Source organism: Oryx dammah, unplaced genomic scaffold (assembly GCF_014754425.2).
Source record: "Oryx dammah isolate SB20612 unplaced genomic scaffold, SCBI_Odam_1.1 HiC_scaffold_18, whole genome shotgun sequence".
Taxonomy (NCBI): Eukaryota; Metazoa; Chordata; class Mammalia; order Artiodactyla; family Bovidae; genus Oryx; species Oryx dammah.
The window spans coordinates 68,650,594-68,672,533 of NW_024070202.1; the positions used below are offsets into that span (position 1 = coordinate 68,650,594).

Genomic DNA, 21,940 nt, shown 5'->3' on the forward strand with positions numbered 1-21,940 from the left:
ACAGTACCATTTTATGCTGCAATAAGAAAATCCAAACAAAGCAATATATACCTGTTATCAAAGCAGTGTTTACTAACCATTAGGAATTTGCTTACAGAAAATTTTCTAAAAACTTGTATTAATTTCAACCGAGGAAGTTACAATGACTAAACAAAATGAATGGAAATTTAAAGTTCTGTGACCAGGAATCTGACCTCAATTAATTTAGCATAAGTCATTCTCTTTCATAAGCTTATAATGAGTTTTTGACCAAAATGGAAATTCAAAATTAACTGGCTTTACCTGATCTTTATTCACAGCACTTAGTTTAAGCTCTGCCAGTGCATCAGTTAACTGCTTTTTTACTTTCTCATTTTCCAAGCGTGCAGTATGCAGATCTGCCATTGTTTTATCCCGCACATTTACAGCATCACTAAGTTCTTTAGCCAGAAAGACAGCTTCTTGCCGAGTTGCCTGAATCTGTTCTTCGGCTTTACGAAGTTGCTCCTTTAAAATAAATGTATCTTCCTGAAGAAAGGCAGATAAATGTATTTGTAATTAAACCATTCAAGTAAAAAACAGAAGCAGAAACAATGTTTATTTCTATTTCAACAGATCTAAAATTTTAAATTAAATATTGCTTTTCTATTCATGACTGAGATGAAGTATTGTTGCTCGTTCAGTTGCTGTAAGTAGGGTCCAACTCTTTGCAGCCTATGGACTGTAGCACACCAAGACTTCCCTATCGTTCACTATCTCCCAGAGTTTGCTCACTTTCATGTCCATTGAGTCAGTGATGCTATCTAACCATCTTATCCTCTGCCTCCCTCTTCTCCATATATAAGCCTATAAAAAATCTGAGATGTGACTTTGTTTTAGAGACCCCCATATAGCAACCCTATGCATTGGGTATCAATACTGTCACTATATGTATAATTCAGGACACTGAAATACAGGAAGTCAAGCAACATAACCAATGTTCACAGTCTTGGCTAAACAGAGACTCAAATGGAGGCTTCTGTCTCTCAGAATCTCTCCAGCTAGAACTGCTAACCCTCATTTTTTATAATAACAGTAATTATAAAAACTTCATTTTAACTCTAAAAATTTTGGTTAAAAAAATGTTTTCTATGATCTAACCTGTAATTAGCACCTTTCTCCAAACCTAAAAGTATCTTTGAAAAGTTAAAATTGCCACTTTCTGTAATATAAACAAGACAATGTGAGCTCAATAAATCTAGCTTATTCCAACATTCCTCTTTATTCTAGAAATAAACTCATACAAAGTGCAACTGTTCTAGTATAACATTAATAAAGATAATATATAAATGTTATCAGTTTCTATATGCCAGAAAGGGGGAAAAAGCATTGAAAATATTTTCTAATCAATAAAAAATGAAAATATTTTAAACAAAAGAAAAAAGAAATTTGGAGAAAGGTATGAATTTCTTTAAATAGCTATTATGCATAGAAAGAAATGTCAATTCATCAACAGTCCAAGAAGGTAAAACAAATACCATTCCTCTTCTTTCAAACTAAGACTGAAAACCAATTAACTCTAATATCTGGATGGTTTAGGAAAATTAGCACATCTGCAAATATGTGGGCTCATTATTATCTGCAAGTGATATAGCCTTTATCAGATTTTTGAAACATTCATCAACACCTTTGAAAAACACATGGCTTTTGATCAATTTTATTTTCATGAGTTCCTAAATACAGCTTTAGTTTGGCAGGGTTAGTTTTGCAGGGATCAAGTAAAATATTAAGATTATGAAAAATTATTAAAAATAAAAAATCTCTAACAATATGAGAATTTTGTTATAAACTATGATATACCCTCCATAAAATGAAAACCTATGCAGCCATTACTAGCAGTAGTATATGTCATACACTGTTGATATACTAATGTTTTGGAAAGGCATTTGAATTATGAAAATTTAAAACCTCAAACTGGCAACTGTCCTTTGAGCAATTTATTCCACAGGGATTTATACAAGTGCCTAGATACCTGTACAAGAATGTTTACTGCATCATGCTTTTATAACACCTAAGGATTGTACACAACTAAAAAACATTACATCAGTTCAGTTCAGTAGCTCAGTCGTGTCTGACTCATTGTGACCCCATGAATCGCAGCAGGCCAGGCCTCCCTGTCCATCACCAACTCCCAGAGTTCACTCAAACTCAGCGTCCATTGAGTCGGTGATGCCATCCAGCCATCTCATCCTCTGTCGTCCCCTTTTCCTCCTGCCCCCAATCCCTCCCAGCTCAGAGTCTTTTCCAATGAGTCAACTCTTCACATGAAGTGGCCAAAGTACTGCAGTTTCAGCTTTAGCATCATTCCTTCCAAAGAAATCCCAGGGTTGATCTCCTTCAGAATGGACTGGTTGGATCTCCTTGCAGTCCAAGGACTCTCAAGAGTCTTCTTCACCACCACAGTTCCAAAGCATTAATTCTTCGGCACTCAGCTTTCTTCACAGTGCAACTCTCACGTCCATACATGACCACTGGAAAAACCATAGCCTTGACTAGACGGACCTTTGTTGGCAAAGTAATGTCTCTGCTTTTGAATATGCTATCTAGGTTGGTCGTAACTCTTCTTCCAAGGAGTAAGCATCTTTTAATTTCATGGCTGCAATCAACATCTGCAGTGATTTTGGAGCCCAAAAATATAAAGTCTGACACCATTTCCACTACATTACATACTATACAGCTATTTAATAAAAAAGAGAGACTACAAAGCTGTTGTTGTACTTTTTTTTTCCCCCCATCCATGCAGCTTGTAGGATCGGAGTTCCAGAGGATTAAACCTGGGCTCCCGCCAGTGGAGAAGCATTGAGTCCTAACCATTGGACCACTAGGGGATTCCCTACTAAACTGTTCTAATGAATGAGGAAGATCTTCATGTGTACTCATACTGCAAGATGTCCAGACAGTCTATCAATTTTTAAAGTTTTTGTAACACTGTATGTAGTCACATTTTTGTTAAAGTATAAATATTATACAAACATTCCCTTCTAGGAAAATGAGAAATTCTATAATGATATATCTGGGAAATAAACAGTTACTTTTATCTTGTACTCCACATACTACTTGAATTTCTTTTATAACCATGATTTTGTATTGCTTTTATACTTTTTAAAAAAATTTTTAACAATTAGGAGTTATTTTTACTGTTTTTCCTCACAGAAGTCTTGCTTAAGTGGCATCTTAGCAAATATTAAATAAAAACTAACCATCAAACATACTTCTCACATTTCCATTTGCAATCTGCTACATTCAATACCCTGAAAAGTAACTGGAGTCTTAACCATTAATCCTAAATGTCACACATATCTGATGTTTTAGGTATTACATTAATTATATCTGAGTGTATTCAATAGCAAACTACTGAAAACCACATAAAACTATTCCAATTATAATGAATAAATCAAATTAAATTTATACAACATAGTACTTATACCCATTTTTTTTTAAATGGGAAGATCTCTATGAATTGATACGGAATGATTTCCCATCTATATATAGTTCAAGAAAAGCAAAAGGAAAAGAAAAGCAAAGGGAAAAAGAGTATAAACAATATCCCCCTTTAAAGAAAGGGGGCTTCCCTTGTGGCTCAGATGGTAAAGAATCCACATGCAATGTGCAAGACCTGGGTTCGATCCCTGGGTTGGGAAGATGCCCTGCAGAAGGGAAAGGCCACCCACTCTAGTATTCTGGCCTGCTGAATTCCATGGACTGTAGTCTACGGGGTCACAAAGAGTCGGACACAACTGAGCCACTTTCACTTAAAGAAAGGAGACAGAGAAGGGTATGTGCATGCACACACATGCACCAAGTTTATTTTTGTAAAAACAAACACGAAGAATATACTGGAAACTAAAGAAAATGTTTTACCTATGAAAACAGGTAAGAAAGGGTTTTTATAATTTATTTTTAATTGGAGGATAATTACAATATTGTGTTGTTTTCTGCCATACATCAACATGAATCAGTCACAGGTATACATATGTTCCCTCCCTCTTGAACCTTCCTCCCACCCCAAGAAAGGGTTTTTAAGGAAAAGTAAATTTTTAATTTCATTTTGACTTCTGAATGATACAACTATTTTACATATTCAAGAAATAAAATTAAAAGATTACAAGAACAAAAACAAAAAACTGAACTATATTACAAATGCATAATATAAATGTTTAAAAAAATTAATTCAAGTAACTTTTGAACCTGGTACTCTGTACATCCTTACGCCACAGGCTGTGTGACCCAAGTCTGCTGCACCCAGAGCCCCTGTCAATATAGAGCTGGACTATAAAGAAAGCTGAGCGCCAAAGAATTGAGGCTTTTGAACTGTGGTGTTGGTGAAGACTCTTGGGAGTCCCTTGGACTGAAGGAAAATCAACCAGTCAATCCTAAAGGAAATCTGTCCTGAATTCATTGGAAGGACCAATGCTGAAGCTGAAACTCCAATACTTTAGTCACCTGATGCGAAGAACTGACTCACTGGAAAAGACCCTGATGCTGGGCAAGACTGAAGGCAGGAGAAGGGGAAAACAGAGGATGAGATGGCTGGACGGCATCACCAACTCGGTGGACATGAGTCTGAGCAAGCTCCGGGAGTTGGTGATGGACAGGGAGGCCTGGCGTGCTGCTGTCCATGGGGTTGCAAAGAGCCGGACATGACTGAGCGACTGGACTGAACTCTCTATGCCCTTAGTGAATATATTAAGATAAAATCTGGAAAATCTTAGTTTTTATTTAGCAGAGATACTGATGGAAATGGTGTTGAGATAATAATTCTGAAACTAATGGTGTGTGCAGCTAGTTGAAAAAGTTAAAGTGTTAGTCACTCAACTGTGTCCGACTCTTTGCAGGTCCATGGACTGTACAGCCCTCCAGTCTCCTCTGTCCACAGGATCCTCCTGGCAAGAATACTGGAGTGAGTAGCCATTTCTTTCTTCAAGGGATTTTCTGAACCCAGAGATCAAAACCCAGGTCTCCTGCATTGCAGGAACATTCATCCAAGCCACCAGGGAAGCTGGTTAAACAACACGAATAAATATAACGTTTGAAAGCTGTGGGGGCTTCCCTGATAGCTCAGTTGGTAAAGAATCCACCTGCAATGCAGGAGATACCGGTTCAATTCCTGGGTCAGGAAGATCCATTGGAGAAGGGATAGGCTACCCACTCCAGTATGCTTGGGATTCCCTGTGCCCAGCTGGTAAAGAATCTGCCTGCAAAGCAAGAGACCTGGGTTCCATCCCTGGGTTGGGAAGATCCCCTAGAGAAAGGAAAGACTACCCACTCCAGTATTCTAACCTGGAGAATTCCCTTGGGGTCGCAAAGAGTCGGACACAACTGAGTGACTTTCACTTTCACTTTTGGAAGCTGGGAGAAGGTATACATAAGTATGGAAAGGAGGAAGATAAAGAAGAGCCCTAGGAAGTACTGGATTTGAATTGGAGATATCGATATAAATTTAAGACTTAAAATATCTAATTAAAATGCAAAGCAGCAAAAGGATTCAGTTCTTGGTTTTGAAATACCTTTCTCAAATATAAAAAAAAAATCAGGCTCTTTGGAGAATTCAGTAATACCAGATTTAGGTCTGAACCTAAAACTAAAACCTAACACAAAGTTCTAACCACAAAACGAGGAAGTATTCAAAGCATTAGGGGGAATATATCAGAAAGATACAAATGTAGGTCTGAAAATGCTCCCCCCTAGCTTAGGACAACTTAAGATAAAAAAGAATGATGATGTATAATATACTGAACAAAAATTAATCAAGGAGTCTATCGTGATTTTAAAAAAAAAAAGGAATAGAACAAAAGGGAACCACCTCATTATAAAAGAATACCTACTAATAAACAGAGGGAATGACAATTTTTTAAAATCACCACTTTGCAATCATTAATGTAATAACTGATACAGGTAAAGATCATCGAAGTATAAAAAACACTGGTCAAAGAGTATTGAGGAGAAGGATGTTCTCATGATCTCGAAGTATTATCCCAGATTATTCAATAAATCACAAAGAAGGAAAGACACCAACGTAACAGAGAGATAAGCAGACATAACTTTAAACAACAGATTAAACCTAACATCAGAAAGAAAGGAACTGGTATAATACGACTTCTGATGTAACTGCAACGGAATGTACAAAACATCTTTTTCTTGCCAAAACTATGTAACTGGAATCTAGTCATGAGGAAACAACAGACAAAACTAGAATATAGAACATTCTCTCAGACAAGTCTGAATTCTTCAAAACTATCAATGTCATCACAGACAAAAGGTTTAAGGACACTGTTCTGTATTAAAGCAGACCGAGAATATAACAATAATCATTAATGTATGGTTTCTGACTACCTAGGATCAAGAAATTTTTAAGGTTATACAAAAATATAAGTGGACTAATTTTAATGTGGACTAAAACTACATACATGTGTGTGTGTGTGTGCCTGCATGTGCACATGCGTGCTGTTGTGTCCAACTCTTTTGTGACTCCATGGACTCTTTTGCAAGCCCATGGACCACCAAGATCCTCTGGACCTGGAATTTTTCCAGGCAACAATACTGGAGTGGGTTGCCATTTCCTATACTCTAGGGGATCTACCCAACCCAGGGATCAAACCCACGTCTTGCGTCTCCTGCACCAGCAGATGGATTTTTTACCACTAGCACCACCTGGGAAGCCCCATATACAAGTATGACTATTATCATATCAATATAAAATTTCTTAGGTGACATTTCTTAGGTATTATGGATCTACAGAAGAATGTAACTGTTGATAAGAGAGACTTTCAAAAATATTTAGGATGAAATGTCAATGCCTACAACTGACTTTCAAATGGCTTATGGGGGGCATATAAATGGGAGAGATAAAGGTAGCAAAATACTGAAGGATATATGTATTCAATTTTCTGTCCTTTCAACTCTTCTAGAAGTCTGAACTTTTTCCAAAACAGAAGTTGAGGGGAGTAAAGAGTAAAAATAAAAACCACACTGTATACATTTAACAGAGATAATATTTTACAATCTTCAAATGCATATTGCAAAAGTACTTACCTTACTTGAGGTTGTAAGCAAGAAGGTCCTTTGCAGATTCTCCTTTTCAGCCAATGAGAACTGTAGTCTGCTAATCTCGTCTTTGAAATGAGTAATCATGTTTTCTTTGTTCCCATCTAAATTCTTTAAAGTCTGGACCTCTGACACAAGCTTGGTATTTTCTATTTCTGTATTCTTCAAATGTACCTGAAACAGTGATTGAAAATGCCAAGAATATTCTTTCTAACTCCACAGCCTAAGTTACTCAATAATTTAAAGTATCACTATTTATCTCTAACCCAAATATGATCAAGGAAAGGAAAAACTCACTAAGCAAGGAGTCAGGAAAGCAAATTCTGCCAAACAATTACCCAAGTATATGGAAGCAGAACACAACTTTTCTGAGTTTTGCTACTGTTGTTTTAGTTTTCCACAGAGATTAATTCTAAGGTCTAACATTACCTGATCTCTAAAATCTTCCCTTTTACTAATTTTACATTAGTTCTCTTTAAAATTACAAATGAATTTGGTTGTTCTTTTGGGGAAACATGTTACATGCATATTCATATATAAAGGTATGACCAGATTCAAGAAAAACGAAGTACATTCAAGAATGATACCTTAAGCAATTAAATTTCTTGCTTATGGAAAAAGTACTGTCATTTACTTCCTATGTCCCTAAAAATACATTTATTGACTAATTAACCCAACTATATTGATTTTTCCCAGGAACTCTGGCTGCTGCTATTCACAGTACATATGCAAATCAAATTCTGTAACAAGTATCTTTAAAATTTAAACTGCAGTTGAAAGTTTTTAAAAAAATACTGTATGCAACTGCATACTGCAACTTTCAACTGCAGTATGCAACTGCAACTTTCCTTAGATATCAGTATTATTAATATTTCCCTTTTTCACAAAATCTGTTCAAAAACCAAATATTCTATTTGGGAACTACTCCTTAAAGAGTCAAACCATAAAATCATCCACCAGTGAGTCTTTTACTATTTTATCTCCTGTTCTCTCTCTCCTCTCTCTCTCTCTCTCACACACACACACTCTCTCTCTCTCTCTCTCTCTCATCCTCTGAAGATGGTTGTCCCAAGAAAAAGAATGGGTATAACCCATAAACATGCAAAACGTTTCTATGTTCTGCAATGAGGTGCAGAGTAGACTCGATTTTTTTTTTTAATTTTCAAAGCAAAAATTTTTTAAGATTTAAAAAAGAATTAACCGACCCCAAATAAGAGGGAAACAACTGTAGTTTTGTGGTATAGTTTGAAATAAGGGAGCCTGATACCTCCAGCTGTTTTTCTCCAGACTGTTTTGACTATTCAGGGTCTTTTGTTTTTCCATACAGATTTTAGAATTATTTGTTCTAGTTCTGTGAAAAATATCATTGATATTTTGATAGAATGCACTGAATCTGTAGATTGGGTAGTATGGTCATTTTAACAATGTTAATTCTTCCAATCCATGAGCACGGTGTATCTTTCCATATATGTTACCTTCATTTTTTTCTTCATCATTGTCTGTTCTCACTACAGGGCTTTTATTCATTAGATTTATTCCTAGACATTTTACCCTTTTTGACTGTAAATGGGATTGTTTTCTTAATTTCTCTTTCCAAGAGTTTGCTGTTAGTATACAGAAATGCAGATGATTATTATTATTCTCTGTATTATTTTTGTATCTTGCAACCTGACCAAACTCACTGATGAACAGCAAGTTTTCAGTGGCATCTTTAGGATTTTCTGTATAATGTTATCTGCAAATAGTGACAGTTTTACTACTTCCTTTGCAATTTGAATTCCTTTTCTTTCTTTGTCTGATCACGATGGCTATGACTTCCAATACTATGCTGAATAAAAGTGATGACAGTGGGTATTTTTGTCTTGTTCCTGATCTTGGAGGAAGTACTTTTCAAGCTTTTCACCACTGAGTACATTATGATGTTAGCTGTGGCCCTGTAGTATATGACTCTTATTATGTTGAGGTATGTTCTCTCTTAACCACTTTGTTAAGAAGTTTTATCACAAACATATGTTGAATTTTGACAGTAGCTTTTCCTGCATGTACTGAGATGATCATATAATCTTTATTTTTTTAATGCAGTATATCACAGTAACTATACTTTGTATACTACAAAGCTAGAGTAATCAAAACAGTATGGTAGTGGACAAAACCAGACACACTGATCAATAGAACAGAGAGCCCAGAAATGAACCCACTCATAGAAGCAATTAGTCTATGACAAAGGAGGCAAGAATATTACAACAGGGAAAAAGAGTTTCTTCAACAAACTGTGTTGGGGAAACTAGACAGCTACATGCAAAAGAATCAAACTAAGCTACTTTCTCACACCAAATATGTAAAAAAAAATAAACTCAAAATGGATTAAAGACTTAAATGTAAAACCTGAAACCATAAAACTTCTAGAAGAAAACAAAGGCAGTAGATTGTTTGATACCGGTCTTAGCAAAAAAATTTGGATATGCCTCCTCAGGCAAGGGAATCAAAGGCAAAAATAAAACAAATGGTACTACATCAAACTAAAAAGCCTTTCCCCAGCAAAGGAAATTATCAACAAAATGAAAAGGACACCTACTGAATGGGAAAAGATACCTGAAGTATATCCAACCAACATGGAGTTAACATGCAAAATACACAAGGAGCCCATACAACTCAATATCAAAAAAACAAGCCCGATCAAAAAACAGGCAGAGAACCTGAACAGGCATTTCCCCAAAGAAGACATACAGAAGATCAACAGGCAAATGAAAACGTGTTCAAGATCACTAATCATCATGGAAATACAAATCAAACACCTCACCTCAATGATACACCACCTCAGTCTTGAGAATGGCTACTAACAAAAAGACAACAAATAACAAGTACTGGCAATAATGTGGAGAAAAGGGAACCCCTCCACACTGCTGGTGGGAATGTAAATTGGTGCAGTCACTATGGAGAAACAGTAGGGAGATTCCTCAAAAAGTTAAAAAATAGAACCATATGATCCAGCAATTCCACTCCTGGATATTTATCTGAAGAAAACAAAACACTAATTTGAGAAGATATAAATACCCCTATGTTTACTGCAGTATTATCTACAATAGCCAACATATGAAAGCAACCTAAGTGCTCATCAACAGATGAAAGGATAAAGAAGATGTTGTGTGTACGTGTACACACACACACACCGGTATATTACTCAGCCATAAAAAAAGAAAAACTTTGCCATCTGCAACAACATGGAAGGACCTAAGTGAGATAAATCAAAGACAAACACCATGCTACTTCATTTACGTGTGTTATCTAAAAACAGAACAAATGAACATAAAAAAGAATGACAGATGAAGAGAACTAACAAGTGGTTGCTGGCTGGGGGATTAGAGAAACAGGTGAGGAAGATTAACAGGTACACAGTTATAAAAACAGAATCAGTCACAGGTATGAAATAGATAGCATGTGGAATATAGTCAGTAATTATGCAATACCTTTGTATGGTGACAAGTGGTAGCTAGACTTATTGTGGTGATCATTTTGAAATGTTTAAAAATATAAAATCACGATGCTGTGCACCCAGAACTAAATATAGTTTTGTGTGGGTCAAATTAAACTTCAAAAACAAACTCATGGAAAAAAAAAAGGTCAGATTTGTGGTTACCTGAGACAGAGGGTGAAGGGAGGGGGCATTAGATAAAAGTAATCAAAAGGTACAAACTTACAGTTAAAAGATAAATAAGTACTAGGGATGTAACATATCACACAGTAACTAAAATTAACACCACTGTAAGTTATACATGAAAGTTATTGAGAGTAAATCCCTAGAGTTCCCATCACAAGGGGAAAAAATCTTTTATATTTATATGAGATAATGAATGTTCACTAAACTTATTGTGGTAATCATTCCATGATATACACCATTATGCTTATGCCATAAACTTATACAGTACTGTATGTCAATGGTACCTCAATAAAAATGAAGGATTCTCAGAAAAGATTTGGAATTTCATACTTGGGTACCCAATGATGGCACCAAGCTTATCAATAAATATAAATAAGTGAATAGTTATTTTTTAATAAGAAGGAGGGGAAAACCTACTGGCAATAAATAAATCATACTCTACATTTTTAGTGCAAATTGAGACGAGACTCTCAAATACTGAATATATGAAGTTATGTTTTATTAACATATACCATAATTACATAAATGAGTGCTGTTCTCTTCTAACTAATAAAGAGATTAAATCTATCCAAGTAATACTTAACTCAGAATGTTCTTAAATTCCTAATCTGGAACTGCCTTCAAGAACTGCTTAAGAACCCTTAAAATAAGTAAGTACCAATATGTATCCACAATACTGACAACTAACGCTCACTATCCTATTTTAGAGCTGCTTAAACAGGAAAGGAGAAAAAACTCTAAAAGGTGAAGATTTGTCTACAGAATCCTTTTTTAAAATGAAAGTCTCTTAGATAATTCCAAAAGGCAAACTAAAATATGATCACCACTGAAATAAATTAATCCTCTCACTAACATTTATATATTCTTAAAAGGGGAAAATTAGTCGCACAAATCCTGATCAACAGCTATCTTATTACCATTAAAAAATCTCTGACTTATTATACATTACCTGCTAAGTATCTAAAACACCAGTAACTTAAACTTCCTGAAAACTTTTAGGGACTATATACAATGAGGTAGTTTAAAAATATATCGCTAAATCCTTTGATTCTCCTCTCAAAGAAGTGGAGCCTAATTCCCCTCTCCAGTATCAGCTGGAGTGACTTGCTTCTAATTAGTAAGATAAAGAAGAAGCATCAGTGCTCAACTTGCAGACCAGGTCATAAAATGCATTGATTTCCTCCTTGCTCTCCCTTGTACGGCTCACTCTGAGGGAAGTTGATTGCCATATTGTGGGGACATTCAAACAGCCACTGAAGAGGCGACATTCCGAGAAACTGAAGGGCCTCCTGCCAAAAGTCATGTAAGTGAGCCACTCTGACAGCACATCCCCCAGTTCTAACTGAGAGCCTTTAGCTGACTTCAGCCCTTGCCAACATCTTGATTGCAACTACACAAGAGACTCTGAGCCAGAAACACTCAGCTAAATTGCTCCCAAATTCCTGAACACTAAGTTTTGGGGCAATATGCTACACAGCAAAAGATAACTAATAAAAATGTAAGGAATAAATTACCTTATAAAGTTCCTTCTCATCCTTTTCTGTCTTCAACTGACATTCAAGTTGTTCTCTTTCATACTGTGCCTTTTTGAGTTTGTCCTTTAAACTGAGTTAAAGTCAAATAACATTAACATAAAAAAAAAACAACTTTCTTAAAACATTTTTAAAACATGAAGATGTTTTTAAAATATTAGAAATACCTGTCTAATTCAGTTTCTTTTTCAATCGCTTTATGAGTCACTGACACAATATCTTCCTCAAGCTGGAGAGCTTTGGACGTAGCATCATTGTATCTCTTCTTAAATTCTTCATTTTCCATTTTTAAACTTTGTGAGACTTCAGTAAGAGCCTTAGAAACAATAATAAAATATTTTGAGAAACAGAAACATAATCAGAAATACAAATTTGTATATTTCTAAGAAATCCATCCTTAAAATTTTAATCCCTCATTTGTCCCCTCCAAACTTTATAAGAATAAAAACTAAACCTGAAATGGTAACATACAATAAACTTTTTAAATACTAAATTAAACAATTACTAACTTTTCTCCTGGACTTTTCACACACTCTGTGGGATGATTTCAGGACTTTCTCCACCAGAGGGCAGGCAAAGAAAGTGAGGAAAAAACTTGAAAATTAGTCACTTTGGGTTTTTTTTTTTTTTTTTAACACATCTTGCTTTCCACTATTACTCCAATGACAAACAGTTTTCATGATATTAACCAAGGTTAACACCCACTTCTTCTAGCATAAGTCAGTAAGCACCACTGATAATTATGAAAGTACAATGGGTACTGTCAAAGTGTTAATTGTTTAATCATGTCTGAATCTTTGCAACCCCACTGACTGTAGTCCACCAGGATCGTCTGTTCATGGAATTCTCCAGCAAAGAATACTAGAGTGGGAAATCACTCCCTTCTCCAGAGGATCTTCCTGATCTAGGCACTGAACTCAGGTTTCCCACCTTGCAGGCAGATTCTTTACCATCTTAAATAGATAACTAAAAAATCTTATCACATCAACTAAGACAATTAACTAACTTACAAGAATTTCATCAAGCCTCTCCCTAGGCTTGTTTTATAATGTGCAAAAAGGAGATAATAAGGCCTTTTTAGTGCCTAGTTCATAAAATTATGAGAATCAAATAATATATAGTGCATTGGAGGCTTCCACAGTTATGGGAAACTATACAAAGAACTAATAAATTAAGACAAATTGTGCTTATTAAAAATTAATTTAAAACTTTCCTATTAATGAAAGTACTACCCATCAATCCAACAACAAAAACTAAAGAAAATCACCATTCTGCCAATTTAAATGTATCAAATGTTATGAAGTATCTATATGCCAATGAAAATACGCTATCTACAGTATCTATATGCTAATGAAAATTGATTTTCATCAAGTAACAAAATTTTTTACTTACAGGTAAAATATCATTTTAATCTTATTAGAATACGAAAATTACATCATTGCATCTAAGAACAACATAATTCATTAAGAAGCTTATCACAACAATGGTCAGATAACCTTCTATTGGTTTTAATTTTGCTCAAAACAACTTCTTGCCTTACTGAATTTGCAACATAAACCAAAGACTGATATGAAAAACTAAATGCTATTCTGATTTCAATGCTGTAATCCCAGAAAACAGGTAATATTTACTCATTCAGCTTTAACAGTTGTCACTATCCAATGATTCTTTAAAATCTGACATTTTCAGTATTTGTCTTGCTGATTGATAAGGAGAGGTTTCTAAACTGCTTTCTACATTTTATTTTTATCAAATGCTCTCTCTGAACAGGAATTGCAGCAGGCCAGCCCTCCCTGTCCATCACCATATCCCGGGGTTCATCTCATCCTCTGTTGTCCCCTTCTCCTCCTGCCCCCAATCCCTCCCAGCATCAGAGTCTTTTCCAGTGAGTCAACTCTTCGCATGAGGTGGCCAAAGTCCTGGAGTTTCAGCTTTAGCATCATTCCTTCCAAAGAACACCCAAGACTGATCTGCTTTAGGATGGACTGGTTGGATCGCCTTGCAGTCCAAGGGACTCTCAAGAGTCTTCTCCAACACCACAGTTCAAAAGCATCAATTCTTTGGCCCTCAGCCTTCTTCACAGTCCAACTCTCACATCCATACATGACCACTGGAAAAACGATAGCCTTGACTAGACGGACCTTTTTTGGCAAAGTAATGTCTCTGCTTTTCAATATGCTATCTAGGTTGGTCATAACCTTCCTTCCAAGGAGTAAGCATCTTAATTTCATGGCTGCAATTACCATCTGCAGCGATTTTGGAGCCCCCCCCAAAAAAGTCTGACACTGTTTCCACTGTTTCCCCATTAACTCTATAGTGAATCACAAATTAATTTGAATTGTAACTTGAGAGTCTCAGAACCTTTTTGTGGTACCTTTAAAAACACTTAAGAGCTTCTTAGCTTCTAAGAGCACTATAAAAGGCATAAAATACCAAAGTGGGGATTATTCTGCAGGCATGTTGCATTCATATCTGAATGAAGGATAAGCATTTTCAATGTGTCTAAGTCTTCCCTAGCATGAAAATGATATCAAAGCCTTTAGTGTACATACAAATAACTAAGAACCATGTTTTCCTTTAAAAAACTATATAGAAATGCATATACAAAATATTTTTTAAAGAGTAAAATCTGCAACACAGTCTTCAAAAACATTTGAAATTTGAAATAAATATTCATTTGGTCAGCATTTGCAAATTATGTCAAAAGAGCACAATAAACCTAATATTTAAACAGAAAACTTAAAGAGAAGAGTAACTCAGCTACACTGTGCACCAAGATAAGAACAGAAACTACAAAGGAGACAAAAGGAGATTAAGAGATTTGAGCATATCAGATTTATGCAGCAGACTTCTTCTAAACTGAAGGATCACATCACCATGACCCACTATTACCAATTCCCCTCAATTCTCAATTATGAACAACCAGACAAAAAGACTGTGAAACTTATGTGATTCTGTGGCTAAACACCCACTAAAAACATCTTAAGTAACAACACATTTATTCCCATGTTAAAAAAGGACAAAATTAACTTTGACTACAAATAAATACATGTGAAGATACTGTGTCTTCACAGTATCACTGACAATTTTCTAGAAAAAAGTATCGTTTTCTGGATTCAAACATATACAAAAGTAAATTTTAGTAAATTAGTACCTGAATACTCTAATGGCAAGTCATTGGCAAAAGGATCATCTCATTTATGGAAATTGCTAGAAGAAACTTAAAATAAATCTGACTCATTTAATATAATCTGGCTTTTCTCAAACACTCTTTTTTGAAATCAACTAGAATACCAAACTCGACTGAAGAAACAGTATGAGGGTTCCTAAAAAAACTAAAAATAGAACTATCATGATCCACCAATCACATTCCTGGGCATATATCCAGAGGAAACTGTAAGCCAGAGACACACTGCACCCCAATGTTCACTGCAGTATTCTTTACAATAGTCAAAACATGGAAGCAACCTAAATGTCCATGAACAGAGGATGGAAAAAGAAGATGTGGCATACATACAATGGAACAGTAGCCATAGAAAAATGAAATAATGCCATTTGCAGCAGCATAGATGGACTTAGAGATTATCATACTAAGTAAGCAGAGGAAATACAGTTTATATGTGGAATGAAAAAAATGACACAAATTAACATACAAAACAGAAACAGATTCAGACTTCAAAAACAAATTCAAGGTTACCAAAGGGTAAATGGTGGGAGGAGGGATAAATTAGGAATTTGGGATTAACATATACATACTACTATTTATAAAACAGATAATCAATAAGGACCTACTATATAGCAGAGGGAACTCTCTACTCAATATTCTGTAATAACCTATATGGGAAAGAATCCGAAAAGAATGGATATATGTGTATGTGTAATTCAATCACTTTGCTATACTACCCGAAGTTAACACAACACTGAAAATCAACTATACTTCAATATAAAAATAAAGACTAAATATAAATAAAAAGTTTAAAAATTCTATCTGTACAAGATGTACAAAGCTGGATTTCAGAAAAGGCAGACATATCAGAGATCAAATTGCCAACATCCACTGGATCATAGAAAAAGCAAGAGAATTCCAGAATATCTACTTCTGCTTCATTTACACTAAAGCCTTCAACTGTGGATCACAACTACGGAAAATTCTTAGAGAGATGAGAATACCAGACCACCTTACCTGCCTCCTGAAAAAACCTGTATGCAGATTAAGAAGCAACAGTAGAACAGGACATGGAACTGACTCGTTCAAAATTGGGAAAAAAGTACATCAAGGCTGTATATTGTTACCCTGCTTATTAACTCAGCTGCAGAGCACATCATAAGAAATGCTGGGCTCAATGAAGCACAAGCTGGAATCAAGACTGCCACGAGTAGTATCAATAACCTCAGTTAAACAGATGACAACACCCTTATGGCAGAAAGTGAAGAGGAACTAAAGAACCTCTTGATGAAGGTGAAAGAGGAGAATGAAAAAGTTGGCTTAAAACTCAACATTCAACAAACTAAGATTATGACTTCTGGTCCCATCACTTCATGGCAAACAGATGGAGAAAACGGAAACAGTAACTGTTTTTATTTTCATGGGCTCCAAAATCACTGCAGACAGTGACTGCAGCCATGAAATTAAAAGACGCTTGCTCCTTGGAAGAAAAGCTATGACAAACCTAGACAGCGTATTAAAAAGCAGAGTCATCATTTTGCCAACAAAGGTCTGCAGTGTTAAAGCTATGCTTTTCCCAGTAGTCATGTATGGATGTGAGAGCTGGACCATAAAGAAGGCTGAGCACCAAAGAATTGATGCTTTTGAACTGTTGTGTTGGATGAGACTCTTAAGAGTCCCTCGGACTGCGAGCAGATCAAATCAATATGTCCTAAAGGAAATCAACCCTTAATATTCATTGGAAGGACTGATGCTGAAGCTCCAATACTCTGGCCACCTGACGCAAAGAGCTGACTTATTGGAAAAAACCCTGATGCTGGGAAAGACTGAAGGCATGAAGAGAAGCGGGTGACAGAGGATGAGATGGCTGGATGGCATCAATGGACAGGAGTTTGAGCAAACTTCGGGAGACTGTGAGGGACAGGGAAGCCTGGTGTGCTGCAGTCCACGATGTCACAAAGAGTCAGGCACAACTGAGCAACGATGATCTTTACAAGAAAATACCAAATCCAAAGGATTAAATTGTTTTTGAAGTAGAAAAAGTATGGGGAAGAAAGGCTACAAATATATCTACAAATGTCTACATTATTTCCTGAACATGTATACACTTCACAAACAACTAAATCTTAAAGGTGGGTTTCATATACATTTTTAAAGAGACATGGAGTAAAAAGAAAAAATTTAGGATAGCGTAATTTTATATCCCACGTTGAAGGTCAGGAAGGGCAGTGGGAGGAGATACGCCTCGTCCAAGGTAAGGAGCAGCAGCTGTGCTTTGCTGGAGCAGCCGTGAAGAGATACCCCACGTCCAAGGTAAGAGAAACCCAAGTAAGATGGCAGGTGTTGCAAGAGGGCATCAAAGGGCAGACACACTGAAACCATACTCACAGAAATAGTCAATCTAATCACACTAGGACCACAGCCTTGTCTAACTCAATGAAACCAAGCCGTGCCTGCGGGGCAACCCAAGATGGGCGGGTCATGGTGGAGAGGTCTGACAGAATGTGGTCCACTGGAGAAGGGAATGGCAAGCCACTTCAGTATTCTCACCTTGAGAACCCCATGAACAGTATGAAAAGGCAAAATGATAGGATACCAAAAGAGGAACTCCCCAGGTCAGTAGGTGCCCAAGATGCTACTGGAGATCAGTGGAGAAATAACTCTAGAAAGAAGGAAGGGATGGAGCCAAAGCAAAAACAATACCCAGTTGTGGATGTGATTGGGGATAGAAGCAAGATCCGATGCTGTAAAGAGCAATACTGTATAGGAACCTAGAATGTCAGGTCCATGAATCAAGGCAAATTGGAAGTGGTCAAACAAGAGATGGCAAGAGTGAAATGTCAACATTCTAGGAATCAACGAACTGAAATGGACTGGAATGGGTGAATTTAACTCAGATGACCATTATATCTACTACTGCGGGCAGGAATCTCTCAGAAGAAATGGAGTAGCCATCATGGTCAACAAAAGAGTCCAAAATGCAGTACTTGGATGCAATCTCAAAAACAACAGAATGATCTCTGTTCGTCTCCAAGGCAAACCATTCAATATCACAGTTATCCAAGTCTATGCCCCAACCAGTAACGCTGAAGAAACTGAAGTTGAATGGTTTTATGAAGACCTACAAGACCTTTTAAAACTAACACCCCCAAAAGATGTCCTTTTCATTATAGGGGACTGGAATGCAAAAGTAGGAAGTCAAGAAACACCTGGAGTAACAGGCAAATTTGGCCTTGGAATACGGAATGAAGCAGGGCAAAGACTAATAAGAGTTTTGCCAAGAAAATGCACTGGTCATAGCAAACACCCTCTCTTCCAACAACACAAGAGAAGACTCTACACATGGACATCACCAGATGGTCAACACCAAAATCAGACTGATTATATTCTTTGCAGCCAAAGATGGAGAAGCTCTATACAGTCAACAAAAACAAGACCAGGAGCTGACTGTGGCTCAGATCATGAACTCCTTATTACCAAATTCAGACTTAATTTGAAGAAAGTAGGGAAAACCGCTAGACCATTCAGGTATGACCTGAATCAAATCCCTTATGATTATACAGTGGAAGTGAGAAATAGATTTAAGGGCCTAAATCTGATAGATAGAGTGCCTGATGAACTATGGACTGAGGTTCGTGACACTGTACAGGAGACAGGGATGAAGACCATCCCCATGGAAAAGAAATGCAAAAAAGCAAAATGGCTGTCTGGGGAGGCCTTACAAATAGCTGTGAAAAGAAGAGAGTCAAAAAGCAAAGGAGAAAAGGAAAGATATAAGCATCTGAATGCAGAGTTCCAAAGAATAGCAAGAAGAGATAAGAAAGCCTTCTTCAGCGATCAATGCAAAGAAATAGAGGAAAACAACAGAATGGGAAAGACTAGAGATCTCTTCAAGAAAATTAGAGATACCAAGGGAACATTTCATGCAAAGATGGGCTCAATAAAGGACAGAAATGGTATGGACCTAACAGAAGCAGAAGATATTAAGAAGAGGTGGCAAGAATACATGGAAGAACTGTACAAAAAAGATCTTCATGACCCAGATAATCATGATGATGTGATCACTTATCTAGAGCCAGACATCTTGGAATGTGAAGTCAAGTGGGCCTTAGAAAGTATCAGTACGAACAAAGCTAGTGGAGGTGATGGAATTCCAGTTGAGGTATTTAAAAATCCTGAAAGATGATGCTGTGAAAGTGCTGCACTCAATATGCCAGCACATTTGGAAAACTCAGCAGTGGCCATGGGACTGGAAAAGGTCAGTTTTCATCCCAATCCCAAAGAAAGGCAATGCCAAAGAATGCTCAAACTACCACACAATTGCACTCATCTCACATGCTAGTAAAGTAGTGCTCAAAATTCTCCAAGCCAGGCTTCAGCAATATGTGAACCATGAACTCCCTGATGTTCAAGCTGGGTTTAGAAAAGGCAGAGGAACCAGAGATCAAATTGCCAACATCTACTGGATCATGGAAAAACCCAGAGAGTTCCAGAAAAACATCTATTTCTTCTTTATTGACTATGCCAAAGCCTTTGACTGTGTAGATCACAAGAAACTGTGGAAAATTCTGAAACAGATGGGAATACCAGACCACCTGACCTGCCTCTTGAGAAATCTGTATGCAGGTCAGGAAGCAACAGTTAGAACTAGACATGGAACAACAGACTGGTTCTAAATAGGAAAAGGAGTACGTCAAGGCTGTATATTGTCACCCTGCTTATTTAACTTATATGCAGAGTACCTCATGAGAAAAACGCTGGACTGGAAGAAGCACAAGCTGGAATCAAGACTGCCAGGAGAAATATCAATAACTTCAGATATGCAGATGACACCACCCTTACAGCAAAAAGTGAAGAGGAACTAAAAAGCCTCTTGATGAAAGTGAAAGAGGAGAGCGAAAAAGTTGGCTTAAAGCTCAACATTCAGAAAACGAAGATCATGGCATCTGGTCCCATCACTTCATGGGAAATAGATGGGGAAACAGTAGAAACAGTGTCAGACTTTATTTTTGGCGGCTCCAAAATCACTGCAGATGGTGACTGCAGCCATGAAATTAAAAGACGCTTACTCCTTGGAAGAAAAATTATGACCAACCTAAATAGTATATTCAAAAGCAGAGAGACATTACTTTGCTGACTAAGGTCCATCTAGTCAAGGCTATGGTTTTTCCTGTGGTCGTGTATGGATGTAAGAGTTGGACTGTGAAGAAGGCTGAGGGCCAAAGAATTGATGCTTTTGAACTGTGGTGTTGGAGAAGACTCTTGAGAGTCCCTTGGACTGCAAGGAGATACAACCAGTCCATTCTGAAGGAGATCAACCCTGGGATTTCTTTGGAAGGAATGATGCTAAAGCTGAAGCTCCAGTACTCTGGCCACCTCACGCAAAGAGTTGACTCACTGGAAAAGACTGATGCTGGGAGGGATTGGGGGCAGGAGGAGAAGGGGACGACAGAGGATGAGATGGCTGGATGGTATCACAGACTCGATGGACGTGAGTCTGAGTGAACTCCGGGAGTTGGTGATGGACAGGAAGGCCTGGCATGCTGCGATTCATGGGGTCGCAAAGAGTTGAACACAACTGAGCAACTGAACTGAACTGCTCTTTTAATTAAAATCTTATGGTTTATGTATATATATTCTAACAATTTATATTACACATGCATATGTGACATGTGTTTCACTGGATCAATGGAACAGAACAGACAACACAACAACAAACCCATGCATATATGTTCAATCAATTAACAACAAAGGAACCAAGAATATGCAATAGGAAGAGGATACCCTCTTCAAGTGGTGCTGGGAAAACTATAGACAGCCATATGCAAAAGAATGAAACTATACCGCTGTCTTAATCCAAGCCAAAAAAAAATCAACTCAAAATGAATAAAAGACTTAAATTCAAGACTTGAAACTGTAAAACTCGTAAGAGAGAACACAGAGGATAATAATCTCGTTGACACTGGTCTTGGCAACAAATTCTTAGATTTGATACTAAAAGCAAACATAAGCAAGCAGAACTACAAACTTAAAAGCTTTTGCACAGCAAAACAAACTATCAATAATGAAAAAGCAACCTTCAAAATTGGAGGAAAATATTTGTAACTCAATCATCTGGTAAATATCTAAAATTATAAAGAATTCACACAACTCAATAGCAACCCCCTAAAAAACCCACACAATTTAAAAATTGGTGGAGGAACTGAAAAGACATTTTGTTCATAAGAAAGCATATGAATGACCAACAAGCACATGAAAAGGTGATCAAAAATCACTGTCAGGGAAATGCAAATAAAAACTACAAAGAGTATTAGTTCACACCTATCAATGGCTGTCATAAAGACCAGAGACAACAAAACATCGGTGAAGATGTGGAGGAAAAGGTACTGTTGTGTACTTTTGTAATGTAAACTGGTACAGGCACCGGAAAACCAAATGGAACTAAAATTATCATATGATTCAGCCGTCCCACTTCTGAGTACATATCCAAAGGAAATGAAACGGCGCTCATGTTCACTGCTG

General features: G+C 36.7%; 1 protein-coding gene across 1 annotated transcript in view; it reads right to left on the bottom strand.

Annotated features, from left to right (window-relative positions):
- The window catches only part of TAX1BP1 (Tax1 binding protein 1), a 91,048-nt gene that overhangs the window by 36,411 nt on the left and 32,697 nt on the right, over positions 1–21,940 (bottom strand). The window contains exons 6-9 of the mRNA XM_040259719.1: positions 12,420–12,568; positions 12,235–12,325; positions 7,051–7,236; positions 283–507 (exon numbers count right to left, since the gene is read on the bottom strand). Coding sequence (XP_040115653.1) covers positions 283–507; positions 7,051–7,236; positions 12,235–12,325; positions 12,420–12,568 — 651 coding nt within the window. The remainder of the gene's footprint in view (positions 1–282; positions 508–7,050; positions 7,237–12,234; positions 12,326–12,419; positions 12,569–21,940) is intronic.